This window comes from Rhinopithecus roxellana, chromosome 21 (genome assembly GCF_007565055.1).
Source record: "Rhinopithecus roxellana isolate Shanxi Qingling chromosome 21, ASM756505v1, whole genome shotgun sequence".
In the NCBI taxonomy this organism is placed as follows: Eukaryota; Metazoa; Chordata; class Mammalia; order Primates; family Cercopithecidae; genus Rhinopithecus; species Rhinopithecus roxellana.
The window spans coordinates 52801675-52822115 of NC_044569.1; the positions used below are offsets into that span (position 1 = coordinate 52801675).

General features: G+C 35.7%; 1 protein-coding gene across 3 annotated transcripts in view; it reads left to right on the forward strand.

Moving 5' to 3' along the window:
• The window catches only part of PIK3C3 (phosphatidylinositol 3-kinase catalytic subunit type 3), a 131385-nt gene that overhangs the window by 87477 nt on the left and 23467 nt on the right, over nt 1-20441 (forward strand). For all 3 annotated transcript variants that reach the window (XR_747474.2, XM_010358790.2, XM_010358791.2), the window contains 4 exons: nt 375-439; nt 3424-3508; nt 9554-9628; nt 17860-18028. Coding sequence is in view for 2 of the 3 variants with exons in the window: in XM_010358790.2 (XP_010357092.1) it covers nt 375-439; nt 3424-3508; nt 9554-9628; nt 17860-18028 (394 nt within the window). In the remaining variant the exon portion in view is untranslated. The remainder of the gene's footprint in view (nt 1-374; nt 440-3423; nt 3509-9553; nt 9629-17859; nt 18029-20441) is intronic.

The window sequence follows — 20441 nt, forward strand, 5'->3', positions numbered from 1 at the left end:
CACAATTCTAGATTTCTTATGGTGATTTTAAATTTGGAATATTTTAATTGGTATATGTTGTAAATCTATAGAAAGAAGAAATTTTTGATGCTAGATTTAAGAAGCTTACTATTAGTTTTTGTTCCTCATGTTGTATGATAGAAATCAGCCTAGAGAAACATACAGACTAAATCAGCTTAATTTTTTTAAATGTTTTCTTATAGGTCGTATGACATAAATGCCAGTACAAACTTAATATAGTGTACATAGATATTTTTAAGTTGTTCAGATATGGAATGCATTTATTCACAGATGAAGATTATTCTTAGCAGAACCATTATTTTTCTTTCTTAACCAGTAGCTATGCTTAATGCAGTGCATACATTTCTGTGTAGGATTCATGCAGTTTATCCAGTCAGTTCCTGTGGCTGAAGTGCTTGATACAGAGGGAAGCATTCAGGTATGGTATCAATAAAGATTATGCAATTCATGAATATATTCTTGTCATAAAAAATTCAGTCTTTATAACATAGAGTTAAAAATGAAAGTCTCCTTTTATCATTTTTCTTTCTTCAAGTTTTTTTTTCTTCCTTTATTCAGAAGTAAGCATGTTTGCAGTTGAAGATTCTTCCATTTGTTACCTACAGATACTCAGTTCCTTGAACAATGCATTGTGTGTCAAGGGATCAGGCATTAATTGGTGAACACAGCCTGGCCAACATGGTGAAACCCCATCTCTACTAAACTCACAAAAATCAGCTGGGCACAGTGGCACACACCTGTAGTCCCAGCTACTTGGGAGGCTGAGCCAGGAGAATTGCTTGAACCTGGGAGGTGGAGGCTGCAGTGAGCTGAGATCACATCATTGCACTCCAGCTTAGGTGACAGAGTGAGACTCTGTGTCAACAAAAAAAAAAAAAAAAAAAAAAAAACACCAGAGTTAATTGGTGAACAAATTAAAATTTGTTAACGTTTGTACTTGCATTATATTCCAAAGAATGGAAATGTTATAATTTATTTTATATTAATTGATAAGCACTTTATTTCCAGTTTTTGTTACTCAGAACACTACCACAATGATATTGTTGCTCATCTGTCTTTTGTACAATTATTTAAGACCCCTGTCCTCTCCCTGCAACCTGTTGCTCCCCTTTAAATATGAGAAAAGGTCAGTGGTTCCTGTGACAAAGTAATGAATATGTTTGGATTTTTTTTTTTTTTTTACCCTTTAAATACATGGATTAGTTCTTGTAACATCTTAATGGTTTATTTATTTTGTTTTTTAATATAATTTTCCTGCTTCCCTATGTAAAAAAAAGGCATGTAATTAAAACAGAAATTGATACACCCAAGATGAAAGAAACAACATAGAAGAGCTTGGTAGAAGATATTTGATACAGTGTGTTTTTGCCTTTCCCTATTTAATTGTTCCATTTATTCAGTATGGGAGTCAGATTTGTAGAAAAGTATGGCTCTGATTCTTTTGCAAAGCAAGTGCTTATTCTGTTCTTTGATTTGGGGTACAGTCATGTGCAGTGGTTAAAAGCTCAGGCTTATGACGTCAAACTGCCTGGGATTGAATTCCACCCATGTTACTTTCCAGCTCTGTAACCTTGAGTGAATTGGTTAACTCTTTCTGCAGAGAAGAGTTAACATAGTAGCCCTAAGGTTGCTATCTTTGGAAAGGCCTGCTTGCCAGGAGATTGGTCACTGGCTTTCAGCATGTTCCCTTTGCTTCCTAATCGATAAGGGTGGTTCACTGTGCCTAGATTGTTCAAATAATATGCTTTATACTAAACAATCTGCTTTCCTTCTGGGAGTCTGGAACTTCATAGTTGCTTGACAGAGGTTGCCTGGGAGACCAGTTCCCGTTAAAACCTTGGGTTCTAAGTCTAATGGGCTTCCCTTATCAGAAACATTGCACTCATGTTACTGCTTTTTATTTTTTATTTTTGGCTATTGGAAAAGAAGCTCACTGTGTCTCTTCACAGGACAGAGAGGGCTAGGATGCCTGTGTATGAATTTCTCCAGATTTTTCCTGTGTGTGTTTTCCATGTTGATTCTACTGTGTATCCTTTCTCTGTAACAAATCTTAGTCATGATACAACTACATGTTTAGTCTGTAAGACCTTCTAGCAAGTCAAACCTATCAGTGGCCCTGGGGACCCCTTTAACATACCCTTCAAGACACAGTTTTTGCATCTGTAAAATTTCTGTAATAACCCATATTACTCTAGGATTGTTCTGAAGAGGACATGAAGTGTACTTAAAGTTTTTAGCATGGGTCCTAATTGTCATCATTGTTTCATAAAGCTTTTGATTACTTATGTTGTTTTGTGTAATTATGATTTTATAAAATGAAAACAGTGACAGTTTGTATACTGACTCTTGGCTGCACATCTGATCTGTGTAAGTCATGTACCTGGATCATAGATCACATTCGGCTTTACTTGATAATTAGAAGTTGTTTTTTAATAATTAGAAGTTGTTTTCCGAAACTGTAACACTTCTTGTGTTTCTCCTTGCTACACATCTTCACCAAAATCATAGTGTTGCCAAACTTCAAATTCTTTGTATCTCATTTTGATTTGTTTGCATTTTCCTGATTATGTGTAAGGTTGAACATATGAAAATTTATATATAGGCCATTTGTTTCTTCTGTGAAGTGCATGTTCGCATCTTCCTATGGCCCATGTTCCTGTTGTGTTGTTTATATTTTTTGTATAGATTTATAGGAGTTTTTGAAATATATTCCAGATGCAAATCCTTTGTCAGAATACAGGGTATTCAAAATAGATGAAAACATAGGATAAACTTTTTTTTTTTTTTTTTTTTTTTTTTTTTTTTTTTTTTTGAGTCTCGCTCTGTTGCCTTGCTTTAGTGCAGTGGCGTGATCTCGGCTCACTGCAACCTGTACCTCCTGGGTTCGAGCAGTTCTCCTGCCTCAGCCTCTCGAGTAGCTGGGACTACAGGTGCCCGCCACCACGCTGATTTTTTATTTTTAGTAGAGACTGGGTTTCACCATGTTGGCCAGGATGATCTCAGTCTCTCGACCTTATGATCTGCCCACCTTGGCCTCCCAAAGTGCTGGGATTACAGGCGTGAGCCACCGCCTCTGGCCAGGATAAACTCATTTTCTAGTAGTACGTTAATTGTATTTTCAGATAATATGCTCTGTGGTGTTTTTTGTTTGTTTGTTGGTTGGTTTTTTGCCTCTAAATGTAAAAGAATAGGTGCAGTTGGTAATCTGGGGTTGAGCAGGGTAGGGGTGCATTATACACAGTTTCCCCTAGTGGAAACTCTAGTGTATTTATTGTACTCTTAAACAATTCTTTTGTTCAGTCAGCGTTTCTCATACTGTATTTTGATTAAGTTTTATACTAGACACTTGTTGTTCATTATTTATAGTTTCAAAACACCTAATTTGTTTGTTTATCTTTTCAGAACTTTTTTAGAAAATATGCACCAAGTGAGAATGGGCCAAATGGGATTAGTGCTGAGGTCATGGACACTTACGTTAAAAGCTGTGGTAGGTGTTTCAGGCTGTTCCTTTCCATTGATCAAATAAAGAAGAGCAGGCCATGCTGATACTGCCATAATCATAAACATTGAGAACATGTTAATATTAAAATGCTCTGTAGGAAGAGTAAAAGATAAATGTTGATTAAAGTAGTCTTTAATGCTTTGACATAATAGTAGTAACAAGATGTAAATTAGATTTAGTCTTCAGGGATATATCTTTTCAATCACTGAACTGTTTTATAATTGCAATTTATCTCTTCCTGGAAGCTGTTAATTTTCCATTAGCTTTTCTCCATTTTTGAATAACAGAAACTAAGTAGACCATGGGAAAAGTCTCAATCAGAAATAATTGTGCTTTAGATAAAGTTTAAGAGCTAAGATAATGGTGCTTCATTAAGAGGGTGCCCTCATGGTATTTTAGAGTCAGTTCTTATGGTCCATTCCTAGAAATAAGTAAGCAGTAGTAGTATTTCCTAGATATATATATAGTAAGTGACATAGGGATTAATTTTTATTCTTCAGGCGTTTATGCCTAACTTCATGAAGCTTATATTCTAGAGGAGTTTTTTTTTTTTTCATTTTCTTTTGTTTTTTCTTTTCTTTTCTTTTTCTTTCTTTCTTTTGTTTTTTTTTTTTCCTGGATACAGGGTCACAATCTGTCACTCAGGCTGGCTAAAGTGCAGTGGCGCAATCACAGCTCACAGCAGCCTGGACCTCCCAGGCTCAGGTGATTCTTCCACCTCAGCCTGCCGAGTACCTGGGACTGTAGGAGGTGTGCAGCACCACACCTGGCTGATTTTTTTTTGCATTTTTGTAGAGACGGGGTTTTGGCATGTTGCCCAGACTGGTCTCAAACTCCTGGGCTTAGACGATCACCTGTTTTGGCCTCCCAGAGATTGCAGGCATGAGCCACCATCCCCAGTGTGTTTATTTTTTTATTTAGTTTTTTTTTTATAACTAGATTGTTTAAGGGAGGATTGATAAAGGAATTGGCACTAGAATTGAGCCCTGAATGGCATAGGGTATATGATATGTTATAACTTATATAAGTGCTATATTTATGCTTATGTCCATATTTTTGCCTATACTTAAGCTGGGAGAGCAAGAAGAGGGCTTTCTAGTTAATTGTTAAGACTATATTTAAACTTGCATATTGTTTTCTAGTTTAAAAGTTGCTTTCTATTTTTGTACTTTTCACAACACCCCTGTGAAGTCACCTTCCAAATTATTTTGGACCTTATTCTCAAATTTATTCTTGATGATACATTTTTGTCTGAAAAACAAAGAAAATGAAGTTTGAGAATATGGAAATAAAATTGTGTTTGTATATATTACAATCCTTTATAGTTTTAATTCTTGTATTTACTATAGGAATATAAATGTATATTACATGTAACTGAATTTGCTCATAAACATGATTACATGCAGTATTTAAAGACTTAAAATCACTGAAGGTTTTGAGAGAAAATGTTTCCCCTTGTCCTCTTACTCTGTATTTCTCTCTCTCTTCCCTCCCTCCTTTCTTGTTTTCCTTCTTTCTTTTGAATGCCCCTTTTCTGTTCTGTTTTTCTCAGACCTTCAAGTCTATGTTTTCTGTGATCTAAAAAATTACATATCATCTAAAGGCTCAACTAGGCTGAACATCCAAGATGGATCACTCACAGGATTGGCAGATTATACTGTCTTAGCTAGGCTTATAGTGAATCACCTACACATGACCTGTCCCTGGCTTGGGCTTCTCAGAGCTGGGTTCCAAGAGCAAATATTCAGACAGACAGGAAATGGAAAATACTGGTTTCTGAAGGCTAGGGCTGGGAAGTTGGTACTATATCACTTGTGTTATATTCTGTTGTTCAGAGCAGTCCTAGAGCCTTCCTGGATGTGAGGGGACAGAATATATATATAGATCCAAGCTCTGGATGAAAAGGATGTCACAGAATTTGTGGCCATTTCCCTTAGTACCTTATTGCACGAGGTGTTTTACATACCCCCAAATAATTATCTTTTACATTTTTACTTGTAGCATAGTTATTGTAAACCTTTTAAAGTCATAAATCTGTTTAATAAAGAAATACTTTTTCCACACAAAATACATGCACATACACTTGCCCTGTCAGTATTGACTAAAATTTGAAAATTCTGCTCATTTAGTAAAATTATCAGAATGGTATGTTACAGATACGTGCTTAATGTCATACCGTTGTGTCTTTTGTATAATGGTCCATTTTTTTCCCCAAGAGCTAATGAAAATATGACTGACTTTTTCATGGGGAAAGAACAGCAATTTAAATGTTCTTACCTATTGGACAGTTAAATTCACATTACATCTTGTTTCTCCCTTTTTCCCCAACATTTCACGTGTGTTCATCCTTCAATAACTGATTTAATGGCAGCTTTTCTCTTCATCTAGAATAGCCTTCTGTTTCCTATATGGCTTCCTGCATGACAAAATAATCTGTGTGTAACTTCCAGTTTAGAAAATAATGTTTTAAGGTTTTTGCAGGGTGTAAGAAAAAACAGTTGATAATAGTTTTGGTGACATCTTTTCCAGATTAAAGTCTCAAGTCTGTATCATGCAGCTAAATGTGGGAATACTGTTTATTCTCACATACACACATATCTTTACTAAGTAAAGGGAAATAGGATCAGTGGTTTATTTGTCTTTATAATTTTCTTTAAGTCAAAGTTTTTTTTATAAAAACAATTTCAAGATGTTTTGCATCTCACATGGAGTAAAAAAACTAACAACATTGTTTTAACAAGATTTTCTTGGACAGAAATAGTGTTTCCATTATTGTATAAAGAATAATTTTTGCTAAAAATTTTCTAGCAAATTTATTTCAGGTCATCTTAAATCATTCTGAGTATTTTCTTTTTTTTGAGATGGAGTCTCTGTCGCCCAGGCTGGAGTGCAGTGGCCGGATCTCAGCTCACTGCAAGCTCTGTCTCCCGGGTTCATGCCATTCTCCTGCCTCAGCCTCCCGAGTAGCTGGGACTACAGGCGCCCACCACCACGCCTGGCTAACTTTTTGTATTTTTTTTTAGTAGAGACGGGGTTTCACCCTGTTAGCCAGGATGGTCTCGATCTGACTTCGTGATCCGCCCGCCTCGGCCTCCCAAAGTGCTGGGATTACAGGCGTGAGCTACCGCGCCCAGCCCAAATCATTCTGAGTGTTAATTATCTCCTCAACGTTTCTGAGGATTATCCCATTCTTACCTCAAATGTTTTGTTGTTGTTTTTCAGGATGTAGCCTTGTTTGAAGTGCCCTGCTGAGTATTGACACTTCAAACTATTGAAGCACTCTAAATTTTCATCTTTACTATTAAATATGACCATATGTCGATACATATATTTCACTTGACTAAATATATTTATCAGAATGACCATCCAACATATTTATGACCATAACCCAATGAGGCAGGGCAAAAGACCCTTATTCATTTTCCATTTCCATGTCACAATGAAATAATCACTCTCAAACAAATTTGATGATGAGTCGTTTATATAAATATTTTGCTTTATAATTAGGATTAAGCATAATTCATGTATATCTAGTTACATGAAAATTTTAGGTCAGAATTAACTGTTGCAACACGGGTGAATCAGTATTCTGTAGAGATAGCTAAACAACTTAAATAGTGACAAAAACCAATTGTATTTTATAATTAAAAAAAATGGGAATAGTGAATAGGTCTGAATTGAACAACTCAGCTGCACTGATGTACAGTGATGTTATTTTTGAAAATTGCAGAAGTTTCTCTTGTCTTCATATGCACGTTATCAGTAGTTTAGGACCCTTGAGTAGCAGCTAGATTTCTAAGAATCACATATTAGAGAACCTAAGTGTACTAAGTTCTCATGTGTTCTCAGGATACTCTACTGAGTTTCTCTTTAGGGATATCAAATTTAATATCCCTCAGTAAGTCACTTAGTTATTTTTCAATGGGGAGTCTTTAGTCAGTTTTGAAGTTGCATGTATTGTGGCAGTTTTAGAGCAGTGCTACTTAAAGTGTGATATGTGGACCCACAGTATTGGGTTTACCTGGGAACTTGTTTGTATTACAGAATCTTGGGCCTTGCCCCGATTCTGTGATCAGAATCTGCATTCTAACAGGATTTTCAGGTGATTCTTAGGTTCATAATACACTAGAGTTTAGAGAAGACTTCTCAGCCTTTGGTGTGCATAGTAATTTTTGAAAGCTTGTTACAATGGAATTGTGGCTGCTGCCACTAGAAGTTCTGATTCAGTAGGACTGAGGTAAGGTTGAAGAGTTTACATATTTAATAAGCTTTCAGGTGATAGTGATACTGCCAGTCTGTGGGATCACATTTTGTGTAACAATGCTCTAGATCAAGGGTCAGTAAGACTTTTCCCTAAAGCTTTGCAGGTAGTATTTTAGGCTTTTCAAGTCAGATGATCTGTATGACCGTTCAACCCTGCCATTGTAATGCTCAAGCCAGTATGTAAATGAATGGGTATGACTGTGTTCCAATAAACTTTACAAAAACTGAAGGGAGCCAGATTTGGCCATCAAGCTGTAGTTTTTTCTCCCTTCATCTAGATACCCTTTAAGTCCTCCTCAGTGGACCACTAAATGTTATCATTGCATTCCGCTGCAGTTAACATAATGTACCTATAGTGACTTAATCATAAGAGTTTATTTCTCTTGTGACAAAACTAGTTGTAAGAGATTGCTGTTGTTCCAACTATTTAAGGTGGTTAGGGCCAGGTGAAGGCTCTGTGATTCTCTTGCCCTTTTCCTTACGGTCTCAAATAACTGCTGCAACTACAGTCATCATGTCGCAATCTAGACAGGAAGGAGAAAAGACCTGAAGGGCTAACCTCCAGCTGAGTCAGCCCTTTGCTTAAAACTGCTCTCCATGCATCTACATTTGTTTACATTTCATTGGACACAAATTCCAGCCCAGTGACTTTGGACAATACCGTTAATTCTTGGAGCCTGAAGTTTTTCATTTGAAGGATGGTTATCATACTTAACTGGCATCATTAAAAGGGTTAGAAATGATGAATATGATATGCCTAGCTAAGAGCCTAGTCTTCAGTACATTGTATAACTGTGATTATTATTAATACTATTTTTCCAATAATGATACATTGCTTAAGTTGCTTTTGGACTTCTGAAATGGCCTTCAGAACCTGAGTCAAATGAACTATATTATTTATTGAATTTGAGCAAGGATATAAGTTCATTAACAGGTCGTCCCATCTTGTTTTTACACATGGGCTGAAATAAACAGGTTTTGGTAAATATTGCTATAGTTTTATATGTGTGCAATTTGTATTTATTGTCAGGTTAGACAATGGTAGAAATAAACATAGTAAAAAAAAAAAAAAAAAAAAAAAACAACCTCCAAAAAGGTGCTATTTGCTGCATTCTGTGTAAGTAGTTTCAATAAATGCTAAATTTTCAGACTTTTTTTAGAAGAAAAAGGAAACAATACAGCTAGAGCCAATGCCTCTGCTTTAGTCTTGATCATATAATTTTTCTTAATGCTTTAGAAGATTATTGCGTGAACTTCATAAATGTCTTTACCACTCAAATGAATGCATTTGGTTTTCTATCTGCTTCCATGTCAAGATTATTTTTCCACAGACTTAAAAAAAATTTAACCCTGCATTTACTTATGTTATCTTATAGATAACGTGGTTATCAGTTATGAGATAATTGACAGTTGACTTTATTATGTGTATTTCTGTAGATACTTCTTTTTTGATGTCATCTTTAACTGTGTCCAATTTGATATTAGAATTGCTAGGCCCATGTTATAATTAAGGTCTCCTTAACTTAATTTTTGATGCAAGTGACTTTTGTAATTTCACAGAATTCTGCAAGATTTTCTGTTTTAAATAGTACTTTGAGTTTCAAGTGACAGACATAGAGTTAAAGATTGCATATTTGAGAATTTAGATGAGAAACCAGAGACATTAGAAAACAATTGATAATAAAGTTGCACAAACTGCTTTTATATTCAGTAGAATGTATAACCTGGTTTGCATTTGTTTTCACATTTTTTTAACTGTTATTGCAGCTGGATATTGCGTGATCACGTATATACTTGGAGTTGGAGACAGGCACCTGGATAACCTTTTGCTAACAAAAACAGGTAACAATTAATGGCTACCAGTAGACATACATTGTATTTACCCATGGTTTTTACCCCTGAATCTATTTACTAATAAGATAAATTGTGGCCGGGCGCGGTGGCTCACGCGTGTAATCCCAGCACTTTGGGAGGCCAAGGTGGGCAGATCACCTGAGGTGGGGAGTTCGAGACCAGCCTGACCAACATTGAGAAACCCCATCTCTACTAAACATACAAAATTATCTGGGCGTGCTGCACATGCCTGTAATCCCAGCTACTCTGGAGGCTAAGACAGGAGAATTGCTTGAACCTGAAAGGCGGAGGTTGCAGTGAGCTGAGGTCGTACCATTGCACTCCAGCCTGGGCAACAAGAGCAAAACTCCGTCTGGGAAAAAAAAAAAAAAAAAAAGATGAGTTACATAAGTGAAGATAAATCAGAGAGTCTTAAAAATTCCTTTAAATGTTACCTTGGAAGAACATTTAGGGATAGTCCTTTCCCTTGTAAGAATTGCTTTAGTAGTAATCCTACAGATGATCATTTTGCACACACTGCTGTACTGGAAATGCCTCTTTTTATGGAAAGCCCATAATGGATACAAGCAGCTTAGTCTCTTACTGTATAGCTCTAGTTAGATTGTTAAAATGTCCTTTCTCTTACAAAGTGTGCTTAATTCACTTTAATATCTACTTTTAATTATTTGCTTTTCCCCTTGGAGTTCTGTGGGGTAATCATTCTCAGCGCCCTTTGTCCTGACAACTCTTTAGCCCTATGTATTTATCTTTATGCAGACAGCTTCCAAACTTACAGCTTTCTACCTCAGTCCGTTTCATTAACTTCAAATTGAAATATTGAACTGCTTACTTGAAATTCTCATTATATATGGCCAGTTGTAAAAGTTTATCCTTTCCTCTACTACCTACCTAAAACCTGCTTCTCACCTCATTTTCCCGTTTCAATAGATAGCAAGATCACCTACCCAGTTGTTCAAGCTCTAGACCTCAAAGTCATTCTTAATATGTCTCTTGGCCTCATCTCATATACTGAACCTGTTAGCAAATCTTGTCTACTCCTCAACTCCAAAATAGATCATGAAGTTACCTACTGTCTCTTCATATTTACTACTTTCACCCCACTTGAAGCAACCAATACATGTTGCCTAAACAATTTGAATGAAATCTGAACTCTTTACTGGGGCCTTGTGGCTTGTCCAGGCAGGCCTTTTGTCTGAATGTCAAACCACTCCTGCCTCAGACAAGAGCCTTTGTTATTTTCTTTTTCTGGAAAGTTCTTTATTCAGATCTTTGCAGGGCTGCCTTAAGTTGAAATTCTAATGGCATAACTTTAGAGAAGCCCTTTCTAACTCTTTAATCTGTAATAACATATCTGCCTCTTCCTCCAATGCTTTCTACTTATTACTGTTTTGTTTATAGCACTTATCACTAGCTGAACTTACCTTTTTTGTTTAATTCAACAACTATTTATTGAACACCTAGTAGATGCTGGGTGTTAACAGAACAGACAGAAATCCTTGCTCTCCTAGAGCTTGTTGAGTTCTTATCATTGTCTTCTCCCATTCAGGATGCAAGTTCCATGAGAGCAGGAACCGTTGTCGGTTGGGGTTACCCCATGCCTCCAGACCTTGAATAACACCTAGCTAAGGTGTTCAATAAGTCAGTGTTGAATTAATGATGAATAAATACTTCTGTTCTTCCATGATCCTTTTTCTTTTCTGGCCTAAATAATTCAAGTTTCTTCAGCCTTCTGCAGAAAACAGATGTTTACATTACTCTTTAAATTGGTCTCTCAAAACGTTTTCTGTTTTGTTTGTATTTCTCCAAATTGTGATAATAATTTAACATAATACATCAAGAACAGTCTAATTATTAATATAATGACCCTATTAATTTATGTAATTTAGAATGTCATATATTCAGTTTTTAATTATTACATATGGAAAATCATCTGATAGAACTTGCATGTGTGATGTCATGTCTGTGTCAAAGCCAGTCAGTCTCCTTAATCACCAAGACCAAAAGAATATAATCCGATTTTCGTGGATATTCTTGGCTGATTTGCTAATTTAGCAGAGGATATTTATAAAAAAAACATTATGGTGTGTTTGGAGAGAGCTGTAATTTGAAAGTTTCATGTGTTATTTTCACTAGCTCTTTTTATTGGTGGAATCTTTTAACCACAAGAATTAAGCAACAAAAATGATTCCATTTGTTTCTAGATTGTAATCATTTACAACTACAATGGAATTCTTTAATATAAAAAGTAGTATTACATCTGTAATACTATATTCAAAAATTCTACTTGATTTTTTTTTTGGAAATTGATAAACAGTGTAAAACTTTCTCTGTTGGACTTTGAAAAGTGCCCTTGTGTATGTGTATTTGTGTGTGTGCGTGTGTGTGTTTTAATGGGGGTATTTAAGAGTAAAACCAGAAGGAAGAGTCTACGTAATACACTTTTTTGGCCCAGGTCTCAGTTACTTGTTTAATGGAAATTGAATTAAATCTTAGAAATAGAAGCTTTAAGCTTTTGTTAACAGTTTTCCACTAGAGGGTGCTCCAAATTTGCTTTTTAGAAACCAAAACTTTAGCCTAAAATGTGCATAAATAAGATGCACCTTTTTTTTCCGGTTAAAACAGCAGTTCATTTTTTCTTAACTGCTCTGTAATTCTTTCATCCAGTCACGTTATGCAGTTAGCATTTTAAATCTTTCTTTCTAGGATACATGTTTTCAAATTTTTAGTTTTGGTTTGGATGAAATTAGATTCTATAAGGAGAGACTGAGTATGTCAAGACAAATAGAAATATAATGCATTCCTCAACTTCTAACAATTTAAAATATTTTTTAAAAATTTTGTGTCTCTAGTCATTTTTACTGAGAGTCTGTATTTCAAAGCGGTTTTAAGTTACATTTCATATATGTTATAAATAGACCTTGTATAGTTCAAAGTTAATTTTGAATGTGTCTCATTGCAGGAAATATTTTCCAATGTTGTTAGTTTAAAAATGCCTCAACTATCATGAAGATTTGCCCATTATATATTTTATTATGCCTTCAAATTGAAAACTTTGGGCCGGGCGCGGTGGCTCAAGCCTGTAATCCCAGCACTTTGGGAGGCCAAGACGGGCGGATCATGAGGTCAGGAGATCGAGACCATCCTGGCTAGCACGGTGAAACCTCGTCTCTACTAAAAAATACAAAAAACTAGCCAGGCGAGGTGGCGGGCGCCTGTAGTCCCAGCTACTCGGGAGGCTGAGGCAGGAGAATGGAGTGAACCCGGGAGGCGGAGCTTGCAGTGAGCTGGCATCCGGCCACTGCACTCCAGCCTGGGCAACAGAGCCAGACTCCGTCTCAAAAAAAAAAAAAAAAAAAAAAAAAAAAAAAAAAAAAAAAACCTTTGGGTTCTCTTATGTAACTGTCCAATCTTTCAATGGCTGATGGAGCATTTTTTGATAATCAAGTCACATTTCTCTTTCTGCAAGACATAATACCTTTGTTGTCTGTTCTCATTTGCCAGCACAAGCAGGTTTAGAGTCTAAGGTTCTCCTTTAGATTAAAGTGGTTTTGAATTGTAATCAGACTTCCACTGTATCATCTGTGTCTAGCTTTTTGATATGGGGGATGGAGCAGAAGAAGGAGACATGCAGATTTCATTTCGCTGATATTTTGGGGGTCTTACCCCAGACAAACTATTCCACCCTGTAAATATAGATTAAATAGAAAATGATCCAGCTAAGAACTCTGGGCGTGTGAAAGAAAATGATTCACTGCATATAGAGAATGTCAAAATCTATACAAGAGTAATGTTCCGAAATGCAAAATATTCATCGCAATTATGGATTGCCCAGCCTTTTTTTTTTTTTTTTCGCCCATGCTTTGTTTTTGAGTACTTTGAACTTGGTTGACATTTACTCAGGTTGTGCAGCAGAGGGCGCTGTGTGTCCACCATAAATGTAAAAGTTTAGAGTCAGTGTATTGTCATGTGATTAATAATAACGCTGTTTTCTTGAAACAAATATGGGGTGAATGATATTTTATTAGTGCATTACTATCGAATTCTTATTACTATAGAATTCTTTGGACAAGAAATTACAAAGCTAGACTGTGATGTGGGGTTGAAAAATAATAGATTTTCCCCCCCAGAGTTATTGTCCTTAGGAGAAGCTTTAAAAACCTTACTTAGGGCAATCAGTTGTGGCAGGATTCAAATGAAACGTAGTTTGAGTTTATCCCAGCTCTTTGGAGAAAGGTTAATTGTTTTGTTTTTGTTTTTGAGAGTTTGAGGAAAGAGGGAGACGCAGTACAACTGAAAAATATGTTCATTGCTTATGGTATACTTTTTAATACAATCAGTATTTGAAATTCATTTGTAAATGACTGAAAAACCTTCACAAACATAAACAGGGAACTGCTATCTGTACTAAATGGAAAGATCATTGTGAGTCCTAAGGATGGCTCTCCTGATCTTGAGTTGCCATTTGTGAGAGAGGCAGTAGCTTTTTTGTCTGCCTTGCCACTTTAAAGTAATACGCTTTGAACTTTTTGTCAGAAAGCTCAAAGTAAAGAAAAATGGTTATTCTTATTGTTATCTTAATTGGACATTTTCTTTCAGTATAGCTCCTGTAATACAGCGTTCTCTAGGGGGACAGAACTAACGGAATATGTGTGTGTGTGTGTGTGTTTGTGTGTGTGTATACATACAGAGGAATTTATTAAATATTAACTCACACATTCACAAGGTCTCACTATAGGCCATCTGCAGGCTGAGGAGCAAGGAGAGCCAGTCTGAGTCCCAAAACTGAAGAACTTGGAGCCTGGTGTTCAAGGGCAGGAAGCGTACAGCGTGAGAGAAAGATGTAGGCTGGGAGGCTAGGCCGGTCTCTCTTTTCACATTTTTCTGTCCGCCTATATCCTAGCTGTGCTGGCAGCTGATTAGTTTGTGCCCGTCTAGAGTAAAGGTCTGCCTTCCCTAGCCCACTGACTCAAATGTTAATCTCCTTTGGCAACACCCTCACAGACACACCCAGGATCAATACTTTGTTTGTATCCTTCAATCCAGTCAAGTTGACAGTCAGTATTAACATCACAGCTTCTATCCTGATTTTCTGTATTATTCTTTAATTTTATGTGAAATTGATTATTTTTTAGACCAAGAAACAGTGTTTCATAGTGGGTAATTTGTTCAGCTCTAAAGACAAATTTTGCATTTATTTTGCCCCTCACACATTGGGTGACTTTGGGTAAGTTACATAGTATACCAGTAACTCACTCTCTTCTTCTGAATCTGTAAATAATAGCAGAACCGCTCTCCTAGTGGTGCTGTGAGGTTTGAATGAGATAAGTAGACTTTTGCTTGGTATTGAGCACATAGTACACATTCCTTAAGGGCTATTAGGTTTTGCTTGTTTCTTTTACCACCGTGAGATGAATAATGCCTTTTTTTTTTTTTTAACTTATGTAGTTGTTATTTGGACTCATGCTATTAGAAGAAAATAGTTAATATATTTCAAAAATTTCTTTTTCCCACTTTCTATAATTTGAGTATTTGACTCCTCCAAATCTCATGTTCAAACTTCATCCCCAGTGTTGGAGATGGGATCAAATGGGAAGTGTTTGGGTCATGGCGGTGGATTCTTCATGAATGACCTGGTACTGTGCTGGAGGTAATGAGTGAGCTCTTCTGTTAGTTCCGTTGAGAGCTGGTTGTTAAAAAAGAGCTTGGCACCTCCCCTCTCATGCTACTATGTGATCTCAGCACATGCCAGCTCCTCTTTGCCTTTATAGATTATTGATCTTTGATACTGAAAACTATTATTGAAAAATATTGCATCATTGTGCTTTTAACTGAGTGAAAACTGCTAACCTAGTATATTGTAAGGGTTTAAGTAATAAGTATTGGGAACAGTGAGTGGGAGTATAGATATCGGAAACCTTTTTAGTTCTGAAAATACAGGTTTTGCTATAAGAATAAATTGCTGTTTGTTACCTTCTTTATTTCTAGGTGTAGCAGTAGGGCAGTAGGAAAGATACAACATTCACGTAAGACAAAAGGCATTTTATGGAAAAAAATGGTAAATAAATGTCAGGTTATATATAAAAAATTGAAGAGTAGGAAACTCACTGGAGTAGGGTGTCAGGGAAGATTTTTTGAAGTTGAGAATTATGTGGAATCTTTAAAAAATAGAGTTTGGATTATAAGGAACAGCAGAAGAGAGTCAAGTATAGGGGGGAAGAGTAAGAAGAGGTATGAAAAACAGAATGAATACAGTTTTGACATTGGACACGTTTAATTATTAAACAAAATAGAAATTTAAAACTTTCCCATTAAATACTGTCAAAGAGAATAGTTTATATTCTCTTTAATCCAAGAATTACAAATGCCTTGAACTACGATTTTAGAAATAAGTTCATGTTATTTATGCAAATAACAGGAAAATTTAATTAGCACCTCTTACTCCCTGTGTTTTGCAAGTTGGAGACAAAAGGAGGTTAACAACCAGTTTGTTTTATGTATACTTTATTTCTTGACTGTTTAAGGTGGTAGATTTGAATAAGATCATACTCTCTGAACTTCTTAAACATTTTTTTAAATTTCATTATGTGTTTTTTGAACCTTTACAAATTTCATTTTCAGATATTAACTTTAAAAAAAAACCATTCCCTTCAGTACTTATGAAGATGAGTTTTCTTAAAACATTACATCAATAAGCTTTTTTTGAAAATACATGGCTATTTAACTTGCAAAGCATAATAATGGTTTCTTTGTTAGATACTGAATCTTCTACGCCTTTTAATTAAGTAGTAATCCTGTTCTTTGAGAGTGTTCTGACAAGAAGGGTAGAAATACACTCTTTCTAAACAGTGATATATAGCCAATATTGGAATTCCAGTACTTCCTGTAATGAAATGAAGAAAACTGGGTAAGTTTCCTGTTAAAAGGATGGAGCCCTTTAAATAAACCATGTGTGATGGCAGTTTTGTATCAAACATTGATACAAACTTGGTCATCTGTTCAAGTGTATTGGTAACAAAGTATTATTTAAATAATTAAAACTAAGGAAAATTTATCTACATCTGTAATGTTATGAACTTCTTATTTCTTTACCTCTTATGGGGCAGAATAGTGTGTATCCAACAAGGTAAAAGATAAATGAAAACTTCAAAATGAGAATAAAGTACCAAAAGAATTGCTTAGCTTAGTTGAGCAGAGGACACATACTTAGTTGAAGGTGGTAAAATGGTTAACAGAAATTGATCCTGAACTTTTCATCAGCTATGGAAAACTGAAATCATAAGATACTCCCCTTGAACCTTAAGAGACTATAGGGCTGTTGCTTTTCCAGTGGGTACTGAAGTTATCAAATTCACTTTTGTAGAACTGGTTCCTCATATTTGTTGAATTATGGACTTTACTTGGGAATCTGGTGAAGTGTATTGATCTCCCCGCAAAATCAGTTTCATTGTACTTAGAGACCATCAAAGCCCATTTTGGGATTCCGAAAGACTGGTTTTTCCGTCATAAATCATTCAGTGATTTCTTTTAATGGAAATGAAACCCCCCCGTGTTGACATTTTATGATCTTAAATATGTACAACATGAAACCTCATAATTGTGCTTACTCTTACATACTGTACAATGAAAACAGATTTATAAATCTGTTACAGATTAGTAAAATTTAACAACATTAAAATGATAGGTGATACATTGTTACAACTGAATTGCTATTTATGCTAAGAATATGGTTTTTTAAATTTTTCCTTTCTAAAATTTTTTTTTTTTGAGTAATGATAAATTAGCAGAAGGATTCATCTCAGGAATAAAGAAATGATTTTCCGTTATATGAAGGGCACTGTGCTTAAACTTTAGCACAAAAAATTTGCTACAAGATTCTGATTTCTGCTGATACCTTAAAATGTTATCCAGGCTCTAACTGTCTTTGATTCTGAAGACTTATAAATAGAATTTAACATAGGTTACCATTACTTTGACACGATTTTAGGCATAATTTTGTCTGAATGAATGAGTTAAAATGAGTTAATTATGTTTCGAAGGCCACTCTCAAACCTGCAGTTAGAAATATCGAATAATTTTATAGGCTTCATCTTGAACTAATATTCTTTATGAAGAGACGTCTTGAACTAATATTCTTTATGAAGAGATAATTGTGTGACATATCCTCTACCAATTTCTTTAAGATAATTCTGGTAACAAATGAGTTTCTTGTCAACATCCAGGCAAACTCTTCCACATAGACTTTGGATATATTTTGGGTCGGGATCCGAAGCCTCTTCCTCCACCAATGAAGCTGAATAAAGAAATGGTAGAAGGAATGGGGGGCACACAGAGTGAGCAGTACCAAGAGTTCCGTAAACAGTGTTACACGGCTTTCCTCCACCTGCGAAGGTAAGTTGATTTGCTTGGCACAGAGAATTTGGGTAAATTTATTTTATTTTATAGAATAAGAGAAGGAGTTGTTTAAATGTATGCATTCTTTAGCATAGATCACTTTATCAAAATAACAAAGGCAACAGTATTTCCTGTCTTATATTTAATACCAATTTTGACAGACTGTGAAATATCAAAGGAAAAAGACATAAACTTTCTCGCTTTCCCACTATCTCATCACTATATCCCACCAGGCAGGAAGCTGGCATCACATAAGATGAAGCAAACATGGAGACTTCCAACTCAGTGGGTTGATGTCACTTTAATAAAGTGTACTTTGACAGTACTGAGATAGAGAAAAGGTTAAGAAACTTCATACCATTCAGATCTGCCTGAAGACAGTCCCGCAGTATTACAGTCACCTACTGGGTTCTCTTCCTTCTCCCTAGCTGACTTCCTATTTCTTTATCAAAGAATGTAGGATATGACTTCTTTAGAGTGATATTAGTTCAATCATTTTTATTCTTTAGCAACCTTAGTTTTGGGTACTTTTTAGGAATATTGAAAAGTTTGCTCAATGATTGAAGTAAATGTTAAATATGATTTTTATCTCTTTTTAACACATCATCAGTCATTCTGCTACAAAAAAAATGTTTTTTCTCCATCCTTTTTTCAACGCCACTAAATCTGTGCTTCCTTCTTCCTAATTTACTTAGGACTGACTATCATATGTCATCAGGGAGGAAAATAAAAGTCATGTTTGATAAATTCAGGATATGGCTCTGATGATTATTAGTCAAAAATGACAGGATCATTTGACTCTAATGTTGTTTTCAGCCCAACTCTGCAAAATGACTTTTTCTTAGTCTAGCAGAAAATCCCAGTCCAGGAAACATATATATATGCTCTTCCAGGTGAAAATATAACCAATAAATAGCAAGTTGCCAGTGCATGTGGGTTCTGTCTCCTTTGTCTTCATAACCTTTGTAACCTCGATTACTCATACAGTGTTTAGTACGTAGGCACTCGTTGTATGTTTATTCATTGAGAACTCTTTGTATTTGTATGAGAACCCTCAGAATTCCTGCTTCTGATCTAGTGTGAGGCCATGTTCCCGGTTGATGTTGATGTGCTGGTCCTAAAAGACTGGTTTTCTTATAGTAATCGGGTTTCATTTATGCAATGACTAGGTCTTCGTTGTAAACTCAGTCTTTTCCATGTATCACAAACCCTGTAACAGGCGTTTTACAAATGGCCATGTTATTTATCCTTTGGGTGGCAGAATGGCTGTTTTACCCTCCAGAAATGCTAAAAGAATAATGAGAAAATCAGTGCTCTTTAGATTTGTTTGGTGATGCAGAAGCACTTTCAGAGAGATGAGAGTGCCATTTAATATCTGGGATTTTTAATTTAAAATAGTCAAAGCCCATAGAAAACTTAAGTCGAACCATGGATATCTCAGGGAGGTGGCGGACAAGATGGTAAGGAATGATAACTAGAGAAATGTTAAAGGTGCTCTATCTTATTGAAAGCAGACGGAAAACAATGTGCTTTATAAACTGTCATTGGTAGAGGATTAGTAGCAATTCAATAGAATGAGAATACAGGCAGGTTATTAATGGAGAGCCAAGGTTGACTTCCTCGCTACAAAGAAAAGCCACAGAGAGATTAAATAATTTTATGCAAAGTTTTAATGAAAACTGTTTAACTTTTAACAATTTCCCTGTACTTCACTTTATATTATCTGGACCCAAATTGTTTGATCAACTTTTTTTTGTTTGTTTTTTTGAGACAGGTTGTCACTCTCTCACCCAGGTTGGAGTGCAGTGGCATGACCATGGTTCACTGCAGTCTTGACTTCCTGGGCTCAGGAGATCTTCCACCTCAGCCTTGCAGGTAGCTGGAACTACAGTTGTATGCCACCATGCCCAGCTAATTTTTTGTGTTTTTTTGTAGAGACGGGGTGGGGTCTTGCTATGTTGCCCAGGCTGGTCTTGAACTCCTGGATTCAAGCTATCTGCCCAACTTGGCCTCTCAAAGTGCTGGGATTATAGGAATAAACCCACCGCACCTGGCCAACATTTATTTTTTAATATTGTATTTTAGAGTACGTTTTAGTTGGTTTTAAAAAATGCCTTCAAGGATGTAAGAATTAACCTGATAGTTGTTTGGAGCTAAGGTTATCAGTACTTTTATTAGGCTTTATAGGTATGACCAGCCCTGTTATTTTATAGTTTTTCTTGATAATGGATCAGTTTCTTCACAAAGAAACCACTGAATAACATCGTACCACATAAGCAGAGTAGGCCATTTAGAACTTAGTTATAAATGGTTACAAAATATATTATCATCTCTTATTAATCAGTACATATTGTCTTTCTCCCAACCCACACTTATGCCAAACACCATTTTTAGACCCTGATGTTACAAA